Source organism: Podarcis muralis, chromosome 3, assembly GCF_964188315.1.
Source record: "Podarcis muralis chromosome 3, rPodMur119.hap1.1, whole genome shotgun sequence".
NCBI classification, from domain to species: Eukaryota; Metazoa; Chordata; class Lepidosauria; order Squamata; family Lacertidae; genus Podarcis; species Podarcis muralis.
In genome coordinates this window covers 12,666,507-12,690,918 of record NC_135657.1, presented here as the reverse complement: position 1 = coordinate 12,690,918, position 24,412 = coordinate 12,666,507, and the positions used below count along the sequence as shown (strand labels likewise).

General features: G+C 47.7%; 2 protein-coding genes across 3 annotated transcripts in view; both read right to left on the bottom strand.

The window, feature by feature from the left end:
• Positions 1-478: 478 nt before the first annotated feature.
• On the bottom strand, positions 479-7,772 carry GPR75 (G protein-coupled receptor 75). Its single transcript, XM_028725080.2, has 2 exons — positions 7,295-7,772; positions 479-4,804 (listed from the first exon to the last, which is right to left on the bottom strand). The coding sequence occupies exon 2, from the start codon at positions 4,716-4,718 to the stop codon at positions 3,072-3,074; it is 1,647 nt and encodes a 548-aa protein (XP_028580913.2). The 5' UTR covers positions 4,719-4,804; positions 7,295-7,772; the 3' UTR covers positions 479-3,071.
• A 2,188-nt stretch (positions 7,773-9,960) lies between these two features.
• PSME4 (proteasome activator subunit 4) overlaps positions 9,961-24,412 on the bottom strand; it is a 97,234-nt gene continuing 82,782 nt past the window's right edge. For both annotated transcript variants that reach the window (XM_028725082.2, XM_028725083.2), the window contains 9 exons: positions 23,820-23,951; positions 22,811-23,019; positions 22,248-22,333; positions 20,491-20,619; positions 19,271-19,426; positions 15,625-15,787; positions 14,037-14,170; positions 13,051-13,189; positions 9,961-11,624 (listed from right to left, as the gene is read on the bottom strand). In XM_028725082.2, the coding sequence (XP_028580915.2) occupies positions 13,055-13,189; positions 14,037-14,170; positions 15,625-15,787; positions 19,271-19,426; positions 20,491-20,619; positions 22,248-22,333; positions 22,811-23,019; positions 23,820-23,951 (1,144 nt within the window). In that variant the 3' untranslated portion in view covers positions 9,961-11,624; positions 13,051-13,054. The remainder of the gene's footprint in view (positions 11,625-13,050; positions 13,190-14,036; positions 14,171-15,624; positions 15,788-19,270; positions 19,427-20,490; positions 20,620-22,247; positions 22,334-22,810; positions 23,020-23,819; positions 23,952-24,412) is intronic.

Sequence of the window (24,412 nt, the reverse complement as noted above, 5' to 3'; positions counted from 1 at the left end):
CGGTGGGAAACATATTAAAACACTGCATTTCTCAAGAAACCACATGATAGATGTGTATTGTGGCCAATAAACGGTAAAGGTAAAGGTACCCCTGCCCGTTCGGGCCAGTCTTGACAGACTCTAGGGTTGTGCGCCCATCTCACTCAAGAGGCCGGGGGCCAGCGCTGTCCGGAGACACTTCCGGGTCACGTGGCCAGAGTGACAAAGCTGCATCTGGCGAGCCAGCGCAGCACACGGAAACGCCGTTTACCTTCCCGCTAGTAAGCGGTCCCTATTTATCTACTTGCACCCAGGGGTGCTTTCGAACTGCTAGGTTGGCAGGCGCTGGGACCGAGCAACGGGAGCGAACCCCGCCGCGGGGATTCAAACCGCCGGCCTTTCGATCGGCAAGCCCTAGGCGCTGAGGCTTTTACCCACAGCGCCACCCATGTCCCTTTTTCTTATACCAATATTTAAAAAAGACAAACTATATCGGGGGTTGGTCAAAACATCACAGAACACGGAGACTCCTTTATTGTAGGAGAACACATTAAGTATGAATTGGCACAGAATAGAAGGAAAAGTTTGATCCGTATCCTTAGATATCCTTTTATGATCATGACAGCATGTGAAATTTTTTTTTATATGTAAAAAAATACACACACCCTAAAATACCAAAGAAACACAAGGGCTAACAGCAAGTTCTTCCTCTAATGTTTTGGGAATGAGAAAATGACTAACGTGAAATATTTTAGCAAAATATTACTTCCCTAACAGATTCTGCACAACCATCATTCACATACTGCACTCAGTTTTGCTTGTGTTAGGTCTTACGGTGCCTATGATTATCTAGCAAAAAAATAATAATTAAAAATTAAATCAGTCCTTGATATTTTTTCTAGAATGGTCATTTTATAAGCACCGATGCTTGCGTAATACAATTGGTCTGCAATTATGAGACAGTTATTGCAAAAGACACATATAATCATGTAACAAGAAGAGATTTGGCTCTTGCAAAGAGCATTTACATTATGCAAGAATGAGAAGTGCGGAAATCTCAACTTTTAATGGGGGGCGGGGGGGAGAGAGAGGGCAGGCAGGGAGTTTGGTTACTTTCTAGCCTTCGTGATTTGCAAGAGTTTAAAATTGCATGTGCGTGCCCAACCCCTCACCATATCTAGAGTTAAAACAAGCGAGCAGAATTCCTCATATGCTGCAGTTGCGTTGCTAAGAGGTGGGATTGAATGCTCTTGCCAAAGTAACACAATCCCCAGAGACTGTTCTGACTGGAGGATAAGAACAGGCCTATATTAGAAGGGGTGGGGGTGCAGAGAGATATTTTTTAAAGGGCTCATAAATAGCCATATGCTTTGTCGCCAGTGACAAAAAATCATAAGTGTGTTTGCCTTTCATGTCATTCACGAATCAAAGCGCACTAAGGTTTTGGACAAATCAGCGAACACAAAAACGCTGTGGACTAGTAACTTGGAATTATTTACAAGACTGATGCAGATCTTGCCTGAGAAGAAGGCATCTCCTGTCCTCAACATAAATAAAAGTTGACATTTCTTGTTAACAGTAAACCCAAGGATTTAAAAACACTTTCTGTGAAGTTTCCCCAGTGCGTGTAGCTTTCGAAATTATTTCAAAACGCAGCGAAGCAAAACTGTAAAATAAACTCTGGTCCTGACAGAGTATATATATATACAACTGGGGATAGGAGAGGATTCGGCGCATGGGCTGTATCCTTTCACAGAAGCTATGGCCCTGACACTCTGAGGAGCTCACCTTCTGACAACTTTTAATTAAATAATAATAATAATAATAATAATAATAATAATAATAATAATAATAATAATAATAATAATTAATTACGATGGTAGTGCTGAGCAGCTTCCAGCCACCATCTTGGGCAGGCATAGGCAAACTCAGCCCTTCAGATGTTTTGGGACTACAATTCCCATCCTCCCTGACCACTAGTCCTGTTAGCTAAGGATCATGGGAGTTGTAGGCCAAAAACATCTGGAGGGCCGAGTTTGCCTATGCCTGATCTTGCGTGTCCCATTCCACCGCCCACTCCCACAATACCCCAGAAGTTGAGTTAACACAGAGACTATGGGATGGGGGAAAAGGAAGTGATATGGTTGCTGCCACAGTTGGGAAGCCCACTGCACTGTGGGGGGGAAATTAAATTAAAAGGAGGTCCAGAACAGGCATCAGCAGTAGGGGGTCCGCCGATGCAGGGGGCGCTGAAAGCCCTCTCAATCTTGGTCCCAATCCTGGTTTGGGGATAGGGTTTGCTACCACTCCACATGCTTTGCCAACCAGCACAGTTAAACACTCTTCAATAAATAAATAGAAAAGCAAGGTTCCGCATCAAACCAGTAATATATATATATATACACACAATTCGGAGTAGAAACTTTTAGAAAGCTCTGCCAATGCTTAAAACCGTGCACTTTCATGAGGATACCACACACACACAAAAACGGTAAAACAATACCCGGTCCAGTCTTAAAGCAGAGCTGCCACAGGTGATTTCGTGGTTGGCAGCTGTTTTGACAGAAAAAGCAGTATTGTGTTTGAGGGTGGTGGAGGGAATACTTCGGGCAGGGTGGGGGAATAACACCCACTGAGTCTTGAGGACTAGTAACCAGAAATCTTGAAAGAGGGGGGGAAAGAGTACTAGAGAGATAGTAGGAAAACATGTGGCCAACCTGCGAAATAAAATATCAGAAGCAGGCCGGGACAGGAGAGCTCAGAAGCCTGGTTGAGGCCTAGCTACTCCTGTCCCATCGTGCGCCAGCTGCTCAGCAGACAGAAGGCAAAACTGCCCTAGAGCCACCCTGGCACCCTCCAGTTGTTGCTTGACTACAACTCCCATCATCCCTGGCCAGTGTGGATGGGAGTTGTAGTCCAGCTTCTGAAGGCCACCACCGCGGCTATCCCTGCTGCGATGCGTACGAGAGGGGCACGAAATCATGCTTTGGATGACCCGTGGGGGCATATTTGCCGCACGGGCACACACACACACAAAGAAAAAGGTCGGCCGTCACTGCGGTCGGACGTTAAAGAGTCTCAGCTCCCGGTAGCTACACCGAGGGAACCGGTATCTGCTTAGCAGAAGTACTGTCGAAATCCCTCACCACGTCCGTCATGGCGTGATAGTGCATGGCGATGTAGGAGTTGGCGAATCCAAAGGGAGAGTTTGTGGGCTGCAGGCTGTTGGGAGTGCTCACCTCCTGGGAAGGGCAGCTGTTATAGATGCTGTAATAAGGTTCGATGCGAGTGTTCATAGGGGTAGAGCTGCTCTGGGCCGCGTAATGCTGGCGGCCGGCGGAAGCCTTTGGGCTCAGCATGCTCTCCTTGGAGTGACTCGGGCCGCAGGCCTGGTCCACAAACTTCTTCTGAGGCTTCGGAGACAGCATGTAAGCGGAGTTGGTCTCGTGGTGGGACGACTTGTTGCGGTTGGCCTCCAGGCTCCCTTTGCCCACGGCGCGGAGCCGCGTCTTCTGCTTGCAGCAGAAGAAGACGAGGGCGAAGTACTGGAGGCACCAAAGGACCCTCCTCCTCAGCCCAGCACTGTTCCGGGAATATATGAAAGGGTTCAGCCCGGACTTGAAGAAGATGAGGGTGAACCCGCACAGTTCGAACTGGTAGAGGATGAAGCCGCTGTTCCGGGACAGAACGTCCTGCACCAGGGAGATGCCGAGAGGGAGGCAGCAGACTAACACAGAGAGGACAATGACGACACACGTCACCACGGCCTTCGAGTCCTTGGCTGTCGACAAGTTCACGGTCGACACCAGCTGGAACTTGCTGGCCGCAGTTGCGGGCAGCTGGCTGAGGTTCTTTGTGTACGCGTGGGTTTGGATGTGCTGCAGCTTGTTGTAGTTTTGGTTTCTGTAGAGGGCGGGCACGGCGCACTGCACGCCATCAGCGCACCCAGCAGCAAGGGGTCCGATCAACGGCGGAGGCCTGGATGCATCGACTGTGATGATGGGGGGACATTTGCGCACCTGGGCGTTCTTCCTCAAGGCCTGGGCGATCATGATGTAGGAGACGGACACCACCGCCACGCAACAGATGAAGTCGATGACGTACAAGTAAGGGACTACCTTCCCCTCGCCGATGACCAGGCTGGAGATGGGGAGGCAGAGGCGGGATTTCTGGGTCCTCATGGTGGCCAGCGTTGCAAGGGTGAAGCTCATGGACCACAACGCCAAGGTGAGCAAAAGGGTGCAAGGGAAAGAGGCCGTCCGGTTGGGCTGCTTGCCCAAGACCATGCGGAGCCGGTGAAGGGCGATGACGGCCACCGTCTTGAGGGACATGATGATGAAACCGGAGCTGGTGAGGTGGAAGGTGAAGCAGAAAGCGTCAGGGATGCCAGCCGCCGAGTCCAGGAACAGGGCGAAGGTGAACATGGGGGCGGTCACTCCACAGATGAAGAGGTCGCAGAAGGACAGGTTGAGGATCATGAAGTCAAAGTTGGTGCGGAACTTCCGGAAGGCCGGGTCGAAGAAGGACAGGAAGACGATGAGGTTGCCGTAGGAGCCCAGGCAGAAGATGACGGCCAACAGGAAGGTGCACGTCACCAAGGTGGCTGTGTGGATGATGTCTTGGAGGTCTCCTTGGAAGGAAAAGGTGTCATTGCTGCCCCGAGGGTGTGGTGCCGGCGGCTGTGCAGAGGAATTGGAGCGGTCTGTCCACTTCGCCTCAGCCCAGCCCGTCAGGTTCATCCTCACAGGAAGCAACGCTCTGCGGTTCCGGCACCTCAGAATCAATCACCTCCCATTAGAAGCTTGAAGTCCATGGTGGGTGAAGCCTGTTTGTATAAGCAGAAACACAAGCCCCGTCCAAACGTAAGTCAACAGATAGCTAATATTGGGCCTTCAAGTCTTCTCCTGTGTACTTTTAACAGCCATGAAGTGCTATGAAGAGGAAACTATGTCTGCCAACTCGATCACTCTAAATCTGCGGAAAATCTCACAGAGTAATTGTACTGAAACTTGATTTGCTCTCAACCACTGCTTTAACACAGAGAGATGTTATATATATTTAATGAGTATATTTTTTGGCTGTTTTTAAAGCCTGTATTTATCACTATTCTTTAAAACCAGTATTCTATGCTGTTATGTGAACTGCTCTGTTACATTTTTGATGTAACATATGTATCTTGCTGCTTAAAGAAAATCAAATGCGGACAGTTCACACCCAATATTTCGACTGCTGATTATTTAATTCTGGGGGCAGGGCAGAAGGAACCATTGTTTGCCATTAAAGATTGTTTCTGTGCATTGGGGGGGGGGGGACAAGATCGTTAAAGTCCCTGTTTCAGTTCCCAGCATCTACAGTGAAGAATTTGGCCCCATCTTACATTTAAAGAAGCAAATTCTTTAAACAGATGTGGCTCCCACCGAGGAAACCGTGGGAACTGTAGTTTGTTAAAGGTGCCGAGAGGTGTTAAGAGACCCCTGTTCCCTCACGGGGCTAAGATTCCCAGAATGGTTTAAGAATCAACCCTTCTTCCCGGGGAAGAATTGAGGCTCCGCGAGGGGATTTTTGTTGTTGTTGTTGGACTGTGCCTCTGGGGGTTGTGTCAAACCGCTGGAGAATCACAGCGCCTGCTGCCTCCCATGTTGTTTTTCCTGCATCTGCAGTGCCAAACTGCCCTCTCCAGGAACAAGAGTCTCCTAACAACTCTCAGGTAGGGACGCGGGTGGCGCTGTGGGTAAAAGCCTCAGCGCCTAGGGCTTGCTGATCGAAAGGTCGGCGGTTCGAATCCCCGTGGCGGGGTGCTCTCCCGTTGCTCGGTCCCAGCGCCTGCCAACCTAGCAGTTCGAAAGCACCCCCGGGTGCAAGTAGATAAATAGGGACCGCTTACTGGCGGGAAGGTAAACGGTGTTTCCGTGTGCGGCTCTGGCTCGCCAGAGCAGCGGTGTCACGCTGGCCACGTGACCCGGAAGTGTCTCCGGACAGCGCTGGACCCCAGCCTCTTGAGTGAGATGGGCGCACAACCCCAGAGTCTGTCAAGACTGGCCCATACGGGCAGGGGTACCTTTTAACAACTCTCAGCAGCAGGGAACAAATTATACTTGCCAGGATTCTGACAGTAAGCGCTGTTTGACAGGGGAACTGACTCCCTCAGGAGGTTGTGGACCCTCCTTCCTTGGAGGTTTTCAAGCAGAGGTTGGGTGGCCATCTGTCATGGATGCTTTAGCTGAGATTCTTGGCATTTCAGGGGGTTGGACTAGATGACCCTTGGGTCCCTTGATTGTTGACTCTATGATTGTTGGAGTGCAAGGACACAGTGCAGTCAGGCAAAAGCATTTGGGTGGGGGTAGTTTTGAGGGCCAGAACAGGGGGAAAAAACCCCAAGAGGGCTACATTTTAAACAGATGTGTACTCAAGTGCCATATTAAGCCCTGTGGAGGCCCCTAGGCAGTTCAAATCTCCGGGGGGCCCATGCAAATTATCTCCTAATAATTGACCGTAATTTTCTTTCAAGATCAAATCAATATTATTTAGATCCGTTGTCGCAGGGCTCCTAAACGGCATGGGGCCCATAGTTTGGTGCCTACTCTGCCGATTTGGTGACCTGGCACAGACATGGCCATTCGAGGAGGCCCAAGGCAGCTTCTGACAGGTGACCTCAAAAGAGTTAAGCAGCGTGTCCTGAGATAACATCCCTAAGGAAAAGAATGCAGCGATGGAAAAATGGAGCTGTACCCCAAGCTCTTTAGGCCTGACCCAACCTGGTTGCCTCCAGAGACTTAGCCAGTTCCTGCGGCACAGATTCCTTTTTGGAGTGGGGGTAGAATAAGAACTACCTCCAGACTGTAAGAAGAGCCGGGCTGGATCAGGCCAAAGGCCCACCCAGTCCAGCACCCTGTTCTCCATGGGGGCCCCCTCTGCGCAACGAACCTCTTGCCCACTCGCCATTCTGCCATTCAAGGTGTCATAATTCTCATTAACAAACGGATCCTCATCCCAGGTCCGCCAAACCCCTTCCAAAGCCCCACGACGGGAAGACGCGAATCCCACCCCACCGCCTGCTTCCCGCGCTCCCCCCCCCCCAGGCCCCGGCAACGGACAGGAGCAGCGGAGGCGCCCGACGCTCCCGGCCGCTCCGTGGCGCCATTACGCGCCGGGCTGCGCCTTGAGGGTCCGGTTGGAGAGGAGAGCCCTGTGCGCTTCGGGCCAGAGCGGAGGCCGAGGCCATCGCCCGCCATCCCTCCTGGCCAGGACGCACGAAGCGCGCCCAGGGCGACCCACCTTCCGCCCTACCCACCAACCCCAGGCAGCGTCTCCTTACCCAGCGCCGGCTCCGGGGAAGCAGCGGGCGCCGCTCGCCTTGTGCCTCGGCGCGCAGGGAGCGGGGAGCATCTCCTCCCGGCCGGGCTGCCCAGGGCAGCTCCGGAGGCGGCGGGCGGACGCTGAAGTCATCGCCGACGTGCGGGAGAGGATGGACCTCGCTTGTGCATTGGAGGGGGGGATGGAGAGAGAGATGGGAAAGGAGGGAGGGGGTGTCGCCGCCGCCACCACCGCGAAGCCCGCACCCGATGCTGCCCGGTTGGCGGCGCGCGCTTTGCTGGGGCTCTCCAAATGCGCAACGGCGGCTCCCGGCCAGGGGGGGGGGGTCCTCGGGTTTGCTCGCCGCGCAGCCCCCGAGGGATCTTGCCCACCCCGCCTCCGCTCTCGCGCACGACCCCAAAAACAAGGGCCGGGAGGGGAAGGGAGGGCAGCGCGCGCGCGCGCACCTCGGCGGGAGTGCGCGCGACTGCACCGGAGCCGCACGCGAGGCACGCAGCGCAGCGGTTGCGCATCTGAGCGAGCGGCTGGGAGGAACCGACGCGCTCTTTTTCTCTCTCTCTCTCGCATTTCTTTTCTAAATAGACCCGGGCAAGCAGAAGAGAGGCTTCTGTATCCGAGTGAGAAAGGCTTCGGGCGGCCCGAGGCGCGCAGGGAGGCGCCTTTTGCTTACCAAGAGCTGCCTTGGCTTTTTGGTACCCGGTTTCGCCAGAGCACAGATTCAGGCCGCTCGCGCATCATCGCTGATTTGTTTTCGGCGTTTGTGGGAGAGATACAGGAGGAGGAAGGGGAGAGAAGCCTGTGCGGCTCAGCTCTCCCCGCACCCTGTGCTGCTGCTGGGAGAAAAAGGTGGGATGTGTAAATGCAAATAAATCCATCAGCAGGGTTAGCGGGGACTTTGAGCTCTAAGGCAGCTGAAGCCAAATTGAAGACTCCCGGGGGCTCCTCTTGAGCAGGTTGTCCTCTGGGATGCTCTGGGGCATCCTCAGGTGCCCCAGGAGGCTGGGTTGGAGTCAGGGTGGGATATCTCTTAAGGATGGCTATAACTCCCAAGTACTGGACAAGAACATGAAAGGGGGAAGGAAGGCCTGGATAGTTACTGAGAGCGGGCCCTGCCACCTGCCCCCAAATGCCAGGTTCTGGTGGCACCTGGGGTCAGACCTTTGAAGGGAAGCAAATGAGAATCATTTGTGCCCCTGTGCCGAACTGCAGGCACACAGGTGTTCTACGGAGAAAGTACTGTGAAATGCAAGTAACAGGACGAGGAAGAGTGGGGACTTTGTCCTACATTTCTGCTGCTCCTAAACAGGTTCAGAACATGAGTTCAAGACCTGTTCACTTCCACCCAGGACCACAAGATAAAGAGGTTGTATTCCAAGTACAGTGGTACCTCAGGTTAAGTACTTAATTCGTTCCGGAAGTCCATTCTTAACCTGAAATTGTTCTTAACCTGAAGCACCACTTTAGCTAATGGGGCCTCCCGCTGCCGCTGGAGCACAATTTCTGTTCTCATCCTGAAGCAAAGTTCTTAACCCGAGGTACTATTTCTGGGTTAGCGGAGTCTGTAACCTGAAGCGTCTGTAACCCGAAGTACCACTGTACCTATGACACAAGGGGACAGGGGGTGGGCACTTTTGACTCTCAACTGGCCTGGGGGGGGGTCTCCTACGCATATTTCCTGCCACGGCAATGCTTCTGAGAGCCCTGAGAAAGGTCAAAACAGAAGGCAGAGGTTCTGCCAGTGCTCCCTCTTTGACTTCAGTGGCCTTGGTTTTCAGACACAGTAAATCTAGCAACAGGAGACCCTTGACCGGGGGCATACCTAGGTGTTAGGTCAGGTTGGCCTGCCATGGGGGCAGACCCAGGGGTGCACAAAAATTGCAAAGGAAGACAGAGAGCGCCGGTGATTGTCAAGGGTGCAAGGGACTAGAAGGTTGGCGGTTCGAATCTGCGCGACCGGTTGAGCTCCCGTTGCTCAGTCCCAGCTCCTGCCAACCTAGCAGTTTGAAAGCACGTCAAAGTGCAAGTAGATAAATAGGTATCGCTCCAGCGGGAAGGTAAACGGCATTTCCGTGTGCTGCTCTGGTTCGCCAGAAGCGGCTTAGTCATGCTGGCCACATGACCCGGAAGCTGTACGCCGGCTCCCTCGGCCAATAAAGCGAGATGAGCGCCGCAACCCCAGAGTCGGCCACGACTGGACCTAATGGTCAGGGGTCCCTTTACCTTTCTTTACCTGTCCTAAATCAGCTTCAATGGATGTGCACAAGTTCTACTGTACAACTACTATAGTTTTATTGTTGTGAGGCAGGGAGAAAACCCATGCATATCCCTTCCGCCATGTTGCAGCTGATCTACCACTGAGCTTCACATTCACACACTGTCTTGGAAAAGAAAGAAGTTGCAAGGGTTTAGAAACAACTCCAGATTGGATCCCTTTCTAGGCTCAACTGAAATATTTGCTTTTTGCAGAGCAGGTGATGCTGCCCAGTGGAAAAACAAGTTCCCTGAGAGATGTGCTGCACAACTGGAAGCAGACAGGTGACATGTTTTCTACTAGGGACCAATTTGATACACAGTAGGGCTAACAGCTTTTCCCCCTTCATATCCTCAGGTGAAAGGGCTTATCTTGAAGAAACTCTCCCCTGAAAAACAAGACACCATGCGCGCACAGATCTTACAAACAATTCATTTATTCAGCTTTAAACTAAGTACACAACTGAAAGGAGAAGGCGGCATTTTGGCACTATGCTATACATTAGTTATTTCTGTGTATCAGCTCTCAGGAGATACTGTACTGGTTACACTGCTGTGCTTTAAAAACATGGTGTTGTTTCCCAGCAGGCAGAGGATTGAAGAGAAAAAAATGTATTCCTGTTTTTACAAAGAAAAAAGTACAGGATGTGCAGAAGATGAAAACACACACAATTCTCAGATGATTTTTTCCCCAACACGGGAGGCATTCTTGTACTCTATAATTTACCACACACCAGAGTATGTTTGCTTGCATTCCCAAAGTGAGGGAGCGGGTGGGGGCAGAGTGGCAGAGATTACGTAGTAAAAACCAACAGATTCACTAAAAAGTCAAATGAAAAATCAAGCCAAAAACTAAAGTCACCTCATTAGAGGGAGGGGGTAATATTAAAAACCAGAAGAAATTGGCATCGAATCAGATACAAAAAGCTGAAAGCACTATTATCAACACCTAAAAGTGCGATTGTTTAAAAGTTAATTCTCACAAATGAATTATGTAAAATTTTTGCAAACTGTACAGTGCTTTGCCAGTGCAGTGCCTCTACAATTTATACAGTCCTTTACATCTATGTAACACATATTGAACATGTTGTGAAACAGCCAGCCAACAGCCACCAGAGTTGCAGAACGAAAAGGAAATTGGGATGGGCGGGCAGGCGGAGGGAGATACAGTACTTCTGGTTTTTTTTAAAATGCAAGTTACATATTTGTTCCAAGATGAGGACGTGAGGCAAATGGAAAGATGTGTGACTAGCAAACAGGGAATATTTAAAAAGTCTTTAGCCACTCATTATTAACATATGTACATACTCTTTTGTTCTCTGAAATAAAACCAGCAGTTGAGAGACACTCTTGTCTGTGGGCTCTACTGAACTGAGGACAAAAATAACAAGACTGCCGCTTACGAAGGCAGGCAAAAGTTAAGGTTCAGTACCTGGCTGGAGAATCTTACTTAAAAACCTGTCAACAGAAAGGACAACTCTATTGCTCTGATGTGGACAGCAATAGAGGGGGAAATATTTGCTCAGCAGGTAAGACTTCAAAAGAAACCCAACTCAAAGTTCTGCATAGCCTGGTATTGCATGGGAGCTGGAAAGAGACAGAACAATGTTATGGGGGACATTTTTGGCCTACGCTTACAAGCGAGTGGTCAGCAGTTCACAGATGCACACTCTTGCAGGCAGATCAGATGGAGAGTTTGAGCACCCAAAATTGCAGATAATTAGGTTCGAAAGTCCATGTATGTAATGTGAAGTTGCAGCATTAGCCACCTGCACAGAATAAGATTTCTTTTTAAAGGGCTTCAGGTTAATGCAAGGAATTTACATGAAAGCGTGGAAAAAAATCATGATTGCTCCCTTCAAACACAAAGACTTGTCATGCTGTGGCAGCCCCCTCTCCCCAGTGCAGCAGAAATCCTCAAGAGTCCTTCCCACAGAGACTTAAGGTATGTACTTCCTTAAAGGATTCCAGCGCTAAGCCTCAGAGTTACCATATCCAAAAGGGTTCTATACACAATAAATTAGTTTTGAGTTTCCTTTATTTTTGCGGAAATGGCAGTGGGCCCTCCTTTTTCCGAGAACCTGCAAGACAGAAGGAAACAAGAAAGGAGAGCTTGGGTCATGTTTTGCAAGAAAAAGAACGTGTGCACCTGCGCTAAAGCTTGCATTTAGAATATATATAATCACTCCTCCCTGTTTTCCTCTCCGCAACTGCCAAGGACGGAAAGACGAAGCCAGCTATACCCTTGCCCTTTGGCAAAAAGCTGCTCTAGCGGAGGGAGACTGGGATGGAAGCAGGGATTCTCCACTCGCCAGGAGTTTGGGGAAAGGGGGCAGTCAATTTCCCCAGCACTCTCCAGCCTTCACACAGTCAGTGGATATGAATGGCAGCTTCTCTCTTCAGGAGGATCGGGGCTGTCTTATATCTGGAATGTCTTATTAATGTGAAGCATGCCTTTAATCGTGGGACGCGGGTGGCGCTGTGGGTAAAAGCCTCAGTGCCTAGGGCTTGCCGATCGAAAGGTCGGCGGTTCAAATCCCCGCGGCGGGGTGCGCTCCCGTTGCTCGGTCCCAGCGCCTGCCAACCTAGCAGTTCGAAAGCACCCCCAGGTGCAAGTAGATAAATAGGGACCGCTTACTGGCGGGAAGGTAAACGGCGTTTCCGTGTGCTGTGCTGGCTCGCCAGATGCAGCTTTGTCACGCTGGCCACGTGACCCGGAAGTGTCTCCGGACAGCGCTGGCCCCTGGCCTCTTAAGTGAGATGGGCGCACAACCCCAGAGTCTGTCAAGACTGGCCCGTACGGGCAGGGGTACCTTTACCTTTATGCCTTTAATCAAACCCCACTGCTGCTGCTCATCACCCCCAGGCTGCTTTCAATTGCAACCTCCACCCAGCTCTGCCAGAGGTGCTGGTCAGTGTTAGTCAAATGCAGGGGTGGGAACCTCTAGCCCCCCCCCCAACCACATTTGGCACAGCGCAGATCCCAATTTGGCTTGCAAGGCCCTATCCCCCCCCCGCAATCACACCCACATTTGCTACAACTAACATCCTACATGACATCAGGTGTGGGGGGCAGGCACAGGTCTGGCTAAATCAGCTGCACGGCAAGGGGAACTTGATTGCAAAGCAGTGTTGAACTCACTGCCCATCACAGTGTCAGGTGATTTGACAGGCGGGTTGCTCCATGGAGCTGGGGATCAGATAATCATATAGCCCACCAGGCCAAGAAATATTCCCTACCCATGTTCCATCTTGCAATGCAAGCATGAAAATACCCCCTTGCTAGGCTTTAACTGAGCTGGGAAGCAAATTTAATTTCATGATAATGGAGCTGTAAACACATTAAAGATGCCTTGGTTTTTATGCCACAGCCCTGTTATCTATTTAATTTCAACGTGTCTAAAATCACACCTCTTGCCATTTTAGAGCTGGGTTTGCACAGTGCCCGGCTGGATAATCTAGAAAAGCTTTCCAAGAAGCTATTATTGGCCCACAATGCAATCTCACCTCATTATGCATAATAGCACGGCGAAACCAAGAGGTCAGTAAGGACTAGAAGCTGGTCATCAGTGAACTGCTGCTTGTGCTCTTGCCAGTTATCATGGTGGGTCCTCCGGAAATTGGACAGAGTTTTTTTCACTGTCATCTGTGTGGCGAGAAGCAGAGATATGGATCTAAACAGCGTATTTAAAACAACTATCATCCTGCGTTGGCAGAGGCAAAAAATAATAATAATAAATAAATTTTAAAAATCCATGATAAGCCAACTTATTCTCAGTTTTCTTTAAGGACTCAGCTATGAATTAGTATCTTTACTTTACATGCTCTGTTTTGAGTATATAAAATAAAACAAGCCATACATCCATGTTATTCTGAGGGTTCTGACAAATAATTTCAGTATTATCTTGGTTCTGTTGGTCTTATCCTAAACTAGTCATTCTGCATTTCTCTATTAAGTGGAACCAGGGGGGAAACATTTCCTAGACTGTACCATCTGACAAAGCTAATGCATATTTGAGTGTTCCTCGTAGGAAAGGACGGGGGATAAAATCCTGCACAAATGAGGGGGAATGATTTAGACGAACTTCTCCAAATTCACCACTAGTTGTATTAGTTTTCAATTGACAGGGGAGCACGCTTTCTCTCTAAGTATATAAACAAAGTACCTTCTCAGTTATCTTCAAGAGTCTACTATGTAAAGCTTTAAACTTTTTATAGTTACGATTCATGTTTGCAGCACCAGAGATCAAATGCAGCTTCTGATCTATTGCAGACCAAGACCTCACCCCAAAGGTTGCAACTTTCCAGACATTCCAAACCCTACCTGGAAACGCTGGGGATTGAACCTGGAACCTGCGTTGTACAAAACAGATGCCCTGCCAACGAGCCCATCGGTGGAACAAGGCATGCTTCCTGGGCCAGGAGATTCCACAGGATCAGAACTACCACTGAGAAAGCCTTGCTGCCAGGGGACGCGGTAAGAGGGCTCTTACCTCAATAGGCTGAGGGTCATTCAGATGTGCACTAAGGTCCATTAAAAGCTGAGGCATCCAGTTGGGCACGTCGTAAGGACTGGATAAAATGCACGCGCTAAGTCCCAGCACACCAGCATGGCGCTTCACCAAATCTGCAACAGAGAAAGGCATTGATGCTTTCTATGTACAAGAAACAAAGCATTGTGTTTGTGTGTGTGTGTTGGGGGGAAAGGGCCCTTTCTTTCTAAAGATTTCCTATTAAATGGGTCTACTATACAATGGGCGGTAGCCGGTACCTTACTCACAACGTAAACTTAACAAGGCCTCCCCCGACTGACCTCAAAAGTAACAACAACAACAACAACAACAATTTATTATTTGTACTCCGCTCATCTGGCTGGGTTTCCCCAGCCATTCTGGGCGGCTTCCAACAAAGATTAAAAATACAATGGTACCTCAGGTTAAGTACTTAATTCATTCCGGAGGCCCGTTCTTAACCTGAAACTGTTCTTAACCTGAAGCACTACTTTAGCTAATGGGGCCCCCTGCTGCTGCCGCTCCACTGGAGCCCGATTTCTGTTCTTATCCTGAAGCAAAGTTCTTAACCTGAAGCACAATTTCTGGGTTAGCGGACTGTGTAACCTGAAGCGTACGTAACCTGAAGTGTATGTAACCCGAGGTACCACTGTACATTAAAATGCCACACATTAAAAACTTCCCTGAACAGGGCTGCCTTCAGATGTCTTCTGAATGTCAGGTAGTTGTTTATCTCTTTGATATCTGGTGGGAGGGCGTTCCACAGGGCGGGGGCCACTACCGAGAAGGCCCTCTGCCTGATTCCCTGTAGCTTTGCTTCTCGCAATGAGGGAACCACCAGAAGGCCCTCGGCACTGGACCTCAGCGTCCGGGCAGAACGATGGGGGTGGAGACGCTCCTTCAGGTATACTGGGCCGAGGCCATTTCAGATCTCCCTTTCTTTTCTTTGATGGAAAGGAGGGTTTGGGGCGCCTTGGCGTAGTACAGTATCCCTTCTGACTCTCCACAAGTCAAAGCAGGAAGGGAAAAGGGAGATCTGAACTGCATGTGACTTTTCAGTCCTTTCCCAACAGCTCCTGCGCTTCCAAGTTTGGTGGCAGATGGGAAGCAGAAACAGCAGGCCAAAAACAAACGAACACCACCTAAGTAGCATGCTGCTCCCAATTAACATGGCTCACTGCATTGCAGTTACAATCGAGTAGCTTGCAAGGACATAAGCATAAGCTGCCAAGAAGCCCACCTGTGTGCTCACAAGCCTTGGGCTTTGCACCTCCTAAAACTTCATGCTTCTAGCTTCCTCCTCCTACTTCCTGCTCCCCTTGGCAAAGTATCCTCAGTTGTGAATTTGAGTTTACTCTGGTTTGGTTCTCCCGTCCTCAGTCACTGCGCCTGTGTTGCCTTCCTGTTTCCTGAACCAGCAGACCGACAGCTTCTAATGCAGCACCTTTTCCACTGCTTTGGACTGAAACCACTTCCAGTGGTGGCGAACTAGTCTCAGGCATGTGAGGACACCAAAGCCTGGACGAAGACTCTCTTAAGAAGCCATCATGTATGCCCCCCCTCCCTTTACCTGCAGGAGGAATGGTATCCACCACTGTGCTGAGGTCTCTTTTCCTCTTCTTCGGGAGTCTCCTCTTACAGAGCTGCTCAAAGTGAGTCTGCAGGGGGTCATCAATCGCCAGGAAGTGGCACTGGAGCAAGCCGCTCAATGTGGTGGCCGCCATCTCTCTCACCTAGGGATGGACGAGGAAACCAGTTACTCCAGTGAACAAGTCTGCTCGACAAGTCGGCATTTGCTTCACTGCGGTATCTTTCTCAAACGACCCCGTAGTAAGTCATGATTTCAGTGATTGGCTTGCTTGGTATTCCTTGCTGTAGGAGTTCCTGCAGTGAATTCAGCTGCAAACGCAAATTTTAACGTATGTGACGGGATGTCAATGAAAGCGGTTCGGTGGAGAGTTTGCTCACTCCGCAGCCAAGTCCTCTGACCCTGGGGTCTGTTAGCACTTCACCTTTCAGCTCAGCAAAGTGTGTTTAAGAATGGGCTCTATAGGCTCATTGCTTAACACAAATTTGAGTAAGGTAAAGGTAAAGGACCCCTGACAGTTAAGTCAGTCACAAAAGACTCTGGGGTTGCAGCACTCATTTCGCTTTACTGAGTGAGGGAGCCGATGTTTGTTCACAAACAGTTTTTCCGGGTCATGTGGCCAACATGACTAAGCCGCTTCTGGTGAAACCAGAGCAGGACACGGAAACGCCGTTTACCTTCCTGCCAGAGTGGTACCTATTTATCTACTTGCACTTTTTGGCATGCTTTCGAACTGCTAGGTTGGCAGGAGCTGAGACTGAGCAATGGGAGCTCACCCCATCACAAGGATTCGAACCGCTGACCTTCTGATCAGCAAGCACAAGGCTCAGTGGTTTAGAGCACAGCGCCACCCGCGAAGTATAAAAATGAGAGGAAGTTGATCTCAAGTGCCTGTTAACTTCCTATGCTCATTTATTACGGGGTCTGCAGGCTGACTTTTAGCTTTGTAGAACTTTAGAATATTATGTTCAAGGGTATAATTTAAAGTGCTGGTTTGGATGCAGAGTGTTGGCAGGTGCTTGTACTCTGGAGAGCCAGTCGCAAATGTGCCGGTGGATATCAACTTCTGAATAGTGTTAACTATGTGTTTTAGATTCTTTACGCTTTTATCACTTATACGGGGATTTAAGGAGCGGCGCACGACATGATCAGAGCAACTGGAAATCCAACAGGAGTCCAGAGAGGAGGAAATTGCAATAGTTTAGGCAACAGAGGCCCAGATCACGCCAGGGATCTTTGAGAGAGCAGTTTCAGAACAGCGGGCAGGGACTAGATTGAAGGATGCATGAGCAGAGCTAGAGGAAAAGTCAAGGCAGTGGGAGTAAGAAGGGGCTCCAGGGATTTGGAAGTGAAGCAAAGAAAGGGGTCAGACCGATAGCTGGGTAGGGAAGGTGGGTGGTTTGAGAATGGGGGAAACAGTGGCATATTTGAAAGTACAGTCGTACCTTGAACATCTTAGTACTTGGGACATTTTGGCTTCCAAATGCCGCAAACCCAGAAGTGAGTGTTCCAGTTTGCGAACGTTATTTGGAAGCCAAACGTCCCACAGGGCTTCTGATTGGCTGCAGGAGCTTCCTGCAGCCAATCAGAAGCCGTGCTTTGGTTTCTAAATGTTTTGGAAGTCGAACGGACTTCCGGAATGGATTCCGTTCGACTTCCAAGGTACAACTGTAGTTAGAAAGGAGCCAGAAGAAAGAGAAAGAGGGAATTTCACAGGAGAAAGACACACCATTAGTTATTGGGGAAGACAAGGTCAAGACAGTGCCCAAGGAAGTAGGAAGAAGGGACTTGATACAAAGAATAAAAGCCTCACAGAATGAATTTGAAAAGGTAAGGAAGCAATGGGATGTGGGAAGGGCAGGGGCTGGAACAGGTAGGATTTGAAAATATTGAGGCTCACCCCAAGAACACGGCTGCCAGGGTGAGGAGAATAGGATATGTGGGGCATTCAAAGGGGAGAGCAGCTTTTCTTTATGATACCTTCTATTTAAATCAAAGCTGAGAACCAAAATGCTGGGAAGGAGATATGGGGGAATCCACTATTTCCTTCACCCTAAACAACCATGCCAGGCACAACCTAGCCTCCCCTTGATGGCAGAAGCTGCTCTTGTCTCTATGTAACACACACACAGAGAGAGAGAGAGAGCGCAAAACATCACTGGAGTAACAAGTGAGCACCATTTTAGGGCTTGCCAGCTCAAGGCAAGGAAACGCAAGATTACCACCACCGCAAGATTTGAGGTTTCCATGGCAACCAGGTCACAAGAGATTACACACAAGGAGGTGCTTTGCCGATCTGTACTGCTGTTTTGCAAGAACGTACTATTCATCTGGCGATTTGCAAATTTGCTCTACAAATTAGTTCCGCAAGTCTGCATTGCTGCTAAAGAGGGAACAGCAAACAGCGGGGGGTGTTTGCTTGTTTTAGACGGCAGGATAAATGTTCCAACTAACAGCGGTAAAAGGATGCTAGTAGCATTCATAGGATGCAAGCAGAACTCATGGCTATGTAACATTGAAGCAAGAACCAGAGACTGCTTCAAATTCAAAACACCGCCTTCCTGCAGCAGTTAGGTCACTAGCAAACCTGCTTCAGGAACTACCATTCTGGGAAAGAAAATGTTTCAGAAACCTCTCTTATAACCAACAGTAAAGTTGCCCTGGTAACCTATCGCTCAGTTCATTTGCCTCCATAAATGGTTATTTCACTCACACATGAACAATGTTATGTTTGCAGCTTCTGTTTCATATAATCAAAATATCGCATGAGAGCACTAGCGACCATAAAACAAACTTATGCTGGCCTCTTAAATATACAGTAGATACCGTATTTTTTGCTCTATAACTCACTTTTTCCCTCCTAAAAAGTAAGGGGAAATGTGTGTGTGTCTTATGGAGCGAATGCAGGCTGCTCAGCTATCCCAGAAGCCAGAACAGCAAGAGGGATTGCTGCTTTCACTGCGTAGCGATCCCTCTTGCTGTTCTGGCTTCTGAGATTCAGAATATATTTTTTCTTGTTTTCCTCCTCCAAAAACTAGGTGTGTCTTGTGGTCTGGTGCGTCTTATAGAGCAAAAAATACGGTAATTAAAAATGCATTCAGTGCCTGGGCAAAGTAAAAGACAATGCTGTATCAGAGAAAAGGAGGAATGTCATGACAAAAGAGCATGACAAAAGTGAGGCATATTCAAGGCCCTCTGGTTTCAAAGGGGAAGACTTAAGAATATGCTGGCCTGATGGTAGCAGCAAAGAGTGTAATTGATAAAACTGGGAAATCGAATGGACCTTTGCAGAGCAAATGTAAGAAACAACAATGGAAAAGCTTTCGTGTTGCTGAAATGGACAAGCTAACTAGAATAATCCAGGTGTGAAATGAACATGGGAAACGTAATAAACTGCTATCAAGTGTTTTCTGCTGATGATGTATGGTTTTTGCAGTGTTTGGTTCATATATGGATCAGATTATTAAAAGAATAAAGCTAATTCTTCCACCAAGACCAACAGAACTTTTAAAAGTGATTAAACTTTGGGCAGGATGGTGCCCCGTTACCTACGAAGCTCAACTTTTGTTTTGCAAACATGGATTTTTCACAGGCTGTCAAGAAAAGCAAGCGCAGGTATATTGTTCACCTCAAGCTGTTCATCTTCTAGCAGTCTTATAATCAGCCACCTGATGTCATTTACCGCTTCTTCATTGTTTAGGAAGATAAAAAGATTATAAAAAACCATGGTCTGGAGGTAGGTTAGCACTGTGTACCTAGCATGCCAGGAACTATTCTTTGCTGTCTGCAAAATAACAAAATAGCAGCAGTTAGAAAAAATTAAATAAGCAATTCTTCAAGTGGAAGCAAAGATCTGCCTGCATTTAAACCACCTTCCATATACAGAGAAAGCAAAAGCTCTCCATAGCTACATTTCATAATTTATCTACAAGTAGTCATAGCTGGTCTTTTGCTCTAATGCTCATTTGTCCTAACACTCACTCCTATTTCCATGCCCAATCCCCTCTCAATTCCTCAGATGACAGCTTAACTTCTGGGCTTGTTGCTGGCATCCGTCTGTCTTAAGAGACAATGGAGTACGCCTCTAGGGGTGAAGTCAAACTACTGTGTTAGCCACTGGGTTAGTGCCCTTGCTTGGATTGTCTGGCCTGAACCCTGTAAAGGTGGGGTAGAATTCAGTAGGTCTCCATGAGCAGAGGCAGCAGAGATGCACTGCACCCCAGAGGGGGGAATAATAATAATAATAATAATAATAATAATAATAATAATAATAATAATAATAAATTATTTATATTCAGCCCTCCCCAACTGAAGCCAGGCTCAGAGCAGCTAACAACAATAAAAGTAACACAGCATTCTAAAATCAATTCATTTTAAAATCAATTCAAAATCAAATTAATGGCAACCATTGGGCTAGAGTTCTGTGAGGATTACCAAAGGAGCGGGTCAGGTTGTGCCCTGGCCAAAGGCCTGGTGGAACAGCTCTGTCTTGCAGGCCCTGCGGAAAGATGTCAAGTCCCACAGCGCCCTAGTCTCTTGTGACAGAGCGTTCCACCAAGTCGGGGCCACGGCCGAAAAAGCCCTAGGCTCTGGTTGAGGCCAGCCTAACCTCCCTGTGGCCCAGGATCTCCAAGATGTTATTGCAATAAACAGGTCTTCCCTCCACACGCATACCACCTGCTATAGGGACGGCCATTTTGGTAGTCATCAATTAATTCAGAATTTTATAAGAGACCCCCCCAAAGTATTGAGGCAGAAGGCATTTACTGTCAACGGTTGCCTCGAGGGAATGCTGACACCACGAAATATGCTTTTGTTGTTTACACAGCTTAAGAAAGCGCCACGTACTTGTTTTAGCACCTGAAGTACCAAAGGCACTTGTTGAGGGTACAGCAATCCCTGAGACATTAACGACAAGCACATCTTAGCATCTCTCTTAAGTTCATCGTAGCTGTTGTCATTTTCTACAGGTGCGATCTGTGGAAGGAAGAACAGGAAAGGTGAGTGGACACAGGTTGAAGACCAACAGCCAAAGGTGGTTTCTTTTTTGTACAATGAATACAATGCAGGACAACAACGGGGGAACGCCACAGAGCTTTTCAGCTTCTCCAACTAAAAAGATGGGATCAAGGAAATATTCAAGCCTAAAGCCCCTAAATGCTGTATTGAAGTACATTCACAAAATAAGCAACAGCTGAAGTGTGCTGCTTGTTTCGCTATTAATATGCCTACTCCAAGGACACTGAGTAGATGTCACTACTATGATCTTCAGGTGTTATATAAATTTACAAAGAATAATAATACTTGGCTCTGAGAATCTAGAAATATACAGGGATTTGGACAATGAAATTGAGATTTTAAAGCTTTAAAGGGAGGGGAAATTGCCTCCCTGAAATATTTCTGTATTATCTGTCTAATCCCCTTAACTGAAACAGGGCTTAAATAGGACAAGTGTTTGGTGGATTGCTCCCAGAAATGGAAACCTTTGGTAGGTTTCATCTGAAGCATACAAAGAAGTGAATATATGCATTGAACTCTCAGCAGTATTAAACCTGAAAAGACTTCCCTAGCTCAAGGCTTGTCATCTTTTACAATTGGGCAGCGAGGGTGAGTTATGGCAATTTAAAAAATACAATATTGAAAATAGTTTTAAACAAATTACAGTCACAAGAGTGGATAATGAAAAACCACATGCAGTGCCTCATCAAGCCCATCTTGCCCTTAGGGAAGCAGAGAATTGAAGAGTTGTACAATCTCCTAAAGAAATAGATGTCTTTCAATTTCACTGCAATTTTGTGCCAATCTTTGGTATACTGCTTTGTGAGTCCCACCTGAAAAGCAGTACACAAATACCTTCAAACAATCAAAGAGTAGGTGTAAAAGCCAAAATAAGACAAATAATTTCTCTCAATAGATAAATTGGATGTAAAAAGAACTGTTTTAGGCAGAACCTGTTAATAAGGCATGAGTTTCTATGTGTAAGTATTTAGACAGAGAGCAGTTGAAAAAAAGAGAGTTACTTTAAGTATTATGTTGTTGTTTCTAACAAACTTTTCATACTTGAGAAATGGAAGAAGTGCTTGAAGAAAAATAAACGCAAGTGTAAAGCTTCCTTAAATTTGAAAAAAAGAAACTCTAAGATTTATCTGCTTCCACTGGTATGCTTTTGAACTGCTAGGTTGGCAGAAACTGGGACAGAGCAACAGGAGCTCACTCCGTCGTGTGGATTTGAACTGCTGACCTTCTGTTCGGCAAGCCCAAGAGGCTCAGTGGTTTAGACCCCAGCACCACCTGGGTCCCGCTATTTGTCAAGCATTGTTGGTTTAATGTGTTCAGACGTTACCATATTTTTCGCTTTATAGGATGCACATTTTCCCCTCCAAAAATGAAGGGGAAATGTGTGCATCCTATGGAGCGAATGCAGGCTTTCGCTGAAGCCTGGAGAGCGAGAGGGGTCGGTCCTGCTGCGCTCCCCGGGCTTCAGGCAGCTATCCGCAAACCGTTGGAGCGCTCCGCAAGCTAGGTGCACCCTATGGTCCGGTGCGCCCTATGGAGCGAAAAATACGGTACCTCTGAAGCCTAAAGAGAACTAACAAACCACGTACCTTGAAAAACAACGGCAAGAGCTGAAGCTGTTCCGCAACAGCTGTGGAAAAGGCTCTCCCCGCACTTGCCATCAACCACTTCAGAACTGTCAAAGGGAGAAGAAAGGCAGACATAGGCACAAGGTCAAACAGAGCACAGCAAGACACCGGCATGGTTCAAACTAATCTTTTCCAACTATCAGCTACCTTAAAAACACAATGGTCGATATTGCCCATTTGATAATGAATTTAAAATGTTGTTAGCATTCCCAACAGGAATTATTTGGATTGTCATATTATGTTTTATTATCTCGCTGCATTTTGAAATTACCAATCATTTAAAAGCATTTATAAATTTCTTAATATTTAAAAAAAAATCTCTCTGAGTGAGGCACAATATGAAAACAATCAATATTAGGCTGCTTGTTGTAATGATGCAGCTGTATATACATTTGCTGTCGTGATTTGAGTTACTTTGGGTGACACTCATGTGGAAAAGCGGAATGAAAATTGAAATAACAACTCTCAAATAAGTACAGCTGGGCATTTAATTTGGTGTGCGCAAGTTGAGCACAGGCACTTACTGGTTTTCAAGAGTTTAATGCCCTGAGTCCGCTCATCTTCATCTCCGACTCCGTTCTCTTCCATAACATGATTCTGAATTTCTTCATCCACTTCCGTAAGGGGTTTGAGTTTTTCAAGTATTCGGGAAGTGAACTCATGGACATGGGGAGATTTTGTTGGAGCGGTGTTTGGTAAGGAAACATCTATCATGAAGATGTATGTCAGAACGCTACACGAAAGAAAATGAAGTATACACGTTTAATATTTTCCTTTAAACCCTATTTAAAGAGAAGAGTTCACAAATTTGTTACAGAAATCTCCACTCATTCTAGTTCCTGGGGAGAATCTGGCAGCTTCTATAGAAATCTAATGGCTAAATAATACATTCACAAGAGTCACACAGTAGAGCCTACTTGAGTGCGTTCAGATTATTATGTGAGAAGTGGGTTGTACGTTTGAATGCTCCATGTAAAAGGGTCCTTTTGTGAGGAACTAGCATCTGAGAGAGAAGAATACTAGCTTAGCCTGATGTGCTATTTTTCTATGAACAGAGAGGGTTTTGTTGTTGTTGAGGTGGGGCATTTAATCATACAACCTCCAGCATTCTGAAGGAAAGACATATTAATATTTGACTCGGAGGGCCTTCTGGAGGTTCCCTCCCTGCGAGAAGTGAGGTTACAGGGAACCAGGCAGAGGGCCTTCTCAGTACTGGCACCCACCCTGTGGAGCGCCCTCCCATCAGATGGTCAAGGAAATAAACAACTATCTGACTACCTGACAGCAGCCCTGATTAGGTAAGTTTTTAATGTTTGGTGTTTTCTTGTGTTTTTGTATTTTGCTGGAAGGCGCCCAGAGTGGCTGGGGCAACTCAAGTCAGATGGACGGCGTATAAATAGTAAAATTACTATTGCTATTATACCGCATTAAAGGCTTCTGCCTGACAAGGTCACAACCCAAAGGAAGAGAGCTCCCATCCTCTGACTTTCAGCTGAGGGACTAAAAACTATGCACGGACATGAGAACACTAACCTTCCTATCCTCTCTCGGACATTTTTGTAAACTTGGGTGAGTTTCGGCTCTAGGTACTTCAGCAATCTGTGCAGCAGCTCTGGTACTCGCCATTCTTGCTGTGCAAGACCTCCTTGCAGGACATACAGTCGACTAGGAAGGGGCAGGGGAATGGGGAAGGGAGCGGGGAAAGACAGAAAAACATACAGTAAGGTCATAACTTAGGGAAGCACACCTTTATCGCCTCCCAAAGACCCCAAGGCACGACACAAACAATTCTCTTACACTTCATTGCTCACAAAAGGTAGGCCAATGACTTAATTTTTTGCTTACAATAAACCAAGGGAACTAGCAACAGGCATAGGCAAACTCGGCCCTCCAGATGTTTTGGGACCACAACTCCCATCATCCCTAGTTAACAGGGCCAGTGGTCAGGGATGGTGGGAGTTGTAGTCCCAAAACATTTGGAGGGGCGAATTTGCCTATGCCTGAACTAGCAGCTCCTCATATAGTTAAAAGGGGTGGCGGTGGCCATAGGAACACCTTCGCTGGAAATGAAAACCACCAAAATTGCAGTAGTACAACCTGCACGGATATTAAGGATAGTTCCAGCG